This window comes from Octopus bimaculoides, chromosome 4, assembly GCF_001194135.2.
Source record: "Octopus bimaculoides isolate UCB-OBI-ISO-001 chromosome 4, ASM119413v2, whole genome shotgun sequence".
NCBI classification, from domain to species: domain Eukaryota; kingdom Metazoa; phylum Mollusca; class Cephalopoda; order Octopoda; family Octopodidae; genus Octopus; species Octopus bimaculoides.
This window is the reverse complement of record NC_068984.1, coordinates 4,715,298-4,717,863: the sequence shown is the minus strand read 5'-3', so window position 1 is coordinate 4,717,863 and position 2,566 is coordinate 4,715,298. Positions and strand designations below refer to the sequence as shown.

At 40.0% G+C, this 2,566-nt stretch overlaps 1 protein-coding gene across 1 annotated transcript in view; it reads right to left on the bottom strand.

The window, feature by feature from the left end:
* LOC106867335 (GRIP1-associated protein 1) overlaps window positions 1-2,566 on the bottom strand; it is a 97,639-nt gene that overhangs the window by 19,897 nt on the left and 75,176 nt on the right. The window contains exons 17-18 of the mRNA XM_014912181.2: window positions 1,605-1,751; window positions 769-882 (exon numbers count right to left, since the gene is read on the bottom strand). Coding sequence (XP_014767667.1) covers window positions 769-882; window positions 1,605-1,751 — 261 coding nt within the window. The remainder of the gene's footprint in view (window positions 1-768; window positions 883-1,604; window positions 1,752-2,566) is intronic.

Below are 2,566 nucleotides of genomic sequence, written 5' to 3'. Positions count from 1 at the left end.
TCTTGTGCGGGTGGCACATGAGATGCACCATTTTGAGCGTGGCCGTTTTCGTGCGGGTGACACGTAAAAGCACCCACTACACTCTCTGAGTGGTTGGCGTTAGGAAGGGCATCCAGCTGTAGAAACTCTGCCAAATCAGACTGGAGCCTGGTGTTGCCATCCGGTTTCACCAGTCCTCAGTCAAATCGTCCAACCCATGCTAGCATGGAAAGCGGACGTTAAACGATGATGATGATGATTATTCAGGTCACTGCTTGGAATCAAACTTAAAATCTTGGGGTTACTAGCCCATGCTCTTAACCACTACACCATGTTTTGTCTTTCATCCTTTTGGGGTCGATAAATTAAGTACCAGTTGCATACTGGGGTCGAACTAATCGCCTAGCCTCTCCACCAAACTTTTGGGCCTTGTGCCTAGAATAGAAAAGAATATTTCACTCCTAAAGTTATAATAGAAGACAGGATGCCAAGCTGCCACACAGTGGGGCTGGCCTGAAACCACATAGTCACAAAATGAGCTTATCAACCATTTTATGCCCACCTGGGAAGGGTTGAAACAGATCATCTCAGATCAGGTCAGTTCTTATTTGGAGTTACTGCCCATGAAGACGGGACACAAACCCCACCTTGCTTATGTATTCCATTCTGGTATAGTTTCTTTAGCCATTCCTAATGCCAACCAATTTACAGAGTGTTAGGTCAATCACTGAATATCAAATCAATCTAAGGTTAAACAACAGCAACAACAACAACAGGGTAATAACAAACCTCTGCATCATTTAGTCTCCGCTCCAGCCAACCTTTTGTCTCTTCAGACGATACCAACTGGCCCTGAATCTCTTCAACAAATGTGCGCATTTTATTCAACTCCAAACAATTTTCCTAAACAAAATAAAATAGATATTACTTAAACCAAACAAGACACGAATAAGACAAGAATCTTCAGAATTATACAAGAAAGTAAAAGAATGAGTTGTGTGTGGCTTTGACAGAGACTACAAAAGAAAATGGTGAATCAGTGATCAAAGTTAAGTCAATGATTCTCACCACTTTATCGCATTTTAAACCTTTCGTTACTGTATTTATTTTGAGATGCTTTGTGTTTCTTTCAATTAATTTTAAATATAACAAAGAAATTAGCAAAATAACTTGGTTATTATTAAGCTAATGTTAGGAACATAAATTGTGACTAAGGTTTGGTGGAAGATTTTAATTCAAAAACTTATGAAAACAAAACATTTTTACTACAGAACCAGAGGTGGTTTCAGCTAGGTTGGTATCGAAAGGGTTAAATACACCTCTACATTTGGGCAGATGCACATTAGAAGCAGTTGGAAGGGTGTGGATTGAAGAAAGTTCAGGCTATTATTTCTAGCATATACAGTGACCACATTGAGGTCTCCTTCTCTCATGTCTTCTGCTGATTATTTTTCTTCTTAACCCTTTTGTTACCATATTTCTGTTGAGATGTTCTGTTTCTTTCAATTAATTTTAAATATAACAAAGAATGTGGTGGTGGTGGTGGTGGATGTTATGGTGGTGGTGGTATGATGATGATGATGATGATAAAAAAAAGCAAGAAGACTATAGAAGAAGATAAATACCTGTTCTTGAGACAATAAATCTTCTAACTTATTCACTTCTTCCTCATGATCCTGTGTCATCTGATGTACCAATTCCCTGTGAGAATCGCATTCTTTCTGATATTTTATGGCCATTTCATCAATGAGGCGTTTGCGTTTCTCTGCTATCTGCAAAAGTAAATGTTACAAGACTGAATCAGTGACCATGAGCCACCTGCTTAAGAACTATCTTTATAAACATCCCCCTGGATATGGTTTGGAAGGGGATGAAGGGTCAGTAGCAATGATCTTTGCAGTCACCCAACAATTGGAACCATTCTGACCATCTTTAGAGCAATGTCTGCAAGAAAAGCATGACCAATGGAGAAAACAGTTGTTTGCTGGAAATGTGTACAACAGAGTATGCTGTCAACTGCTGATGGTACCACCTTGTCTCCAAAACACTATATGGTACCACAGATAGTACCAACTCAGACCTGAAGGTCAAATCCAGAACAAGCATTTTGCTGAGATAATTGTTCTATAATGTTCTACAGAAAACATTTTCAGCCAAGATGTGTTGGTGTACTTGAGAAGTTTGCTTCCCAACCACAGGGTTTCAGATTCAATCCCACTGCACAGTATGTGGGGGATAAATCGACCCCAGGACTTAATTTTTGTAAGCCTAGTACTTATTCTATCGGTCTCTTTTGCTGAACCACTAAGTTACGGTGAAGGAAACACACCAGCATCAGTTGTCAAGTGATGTTGGGGGAATCAAACACAGACACACAAAAACATACACACACATATACATACATATACGATGGGATTCCTTCAGTTTCCGTCTACCAAATCCACTCACAAGGCTTTGGTCAGTCCGAGGCTATAGTAGAAGACACTTGCCCAAGATGCCACGCAGTGGGACTGAACCCGGACCCATGTAGTTGGTAAGCAAGCTACTTACCACACAGCCACTCCTGCACCTATATATATGTATATAT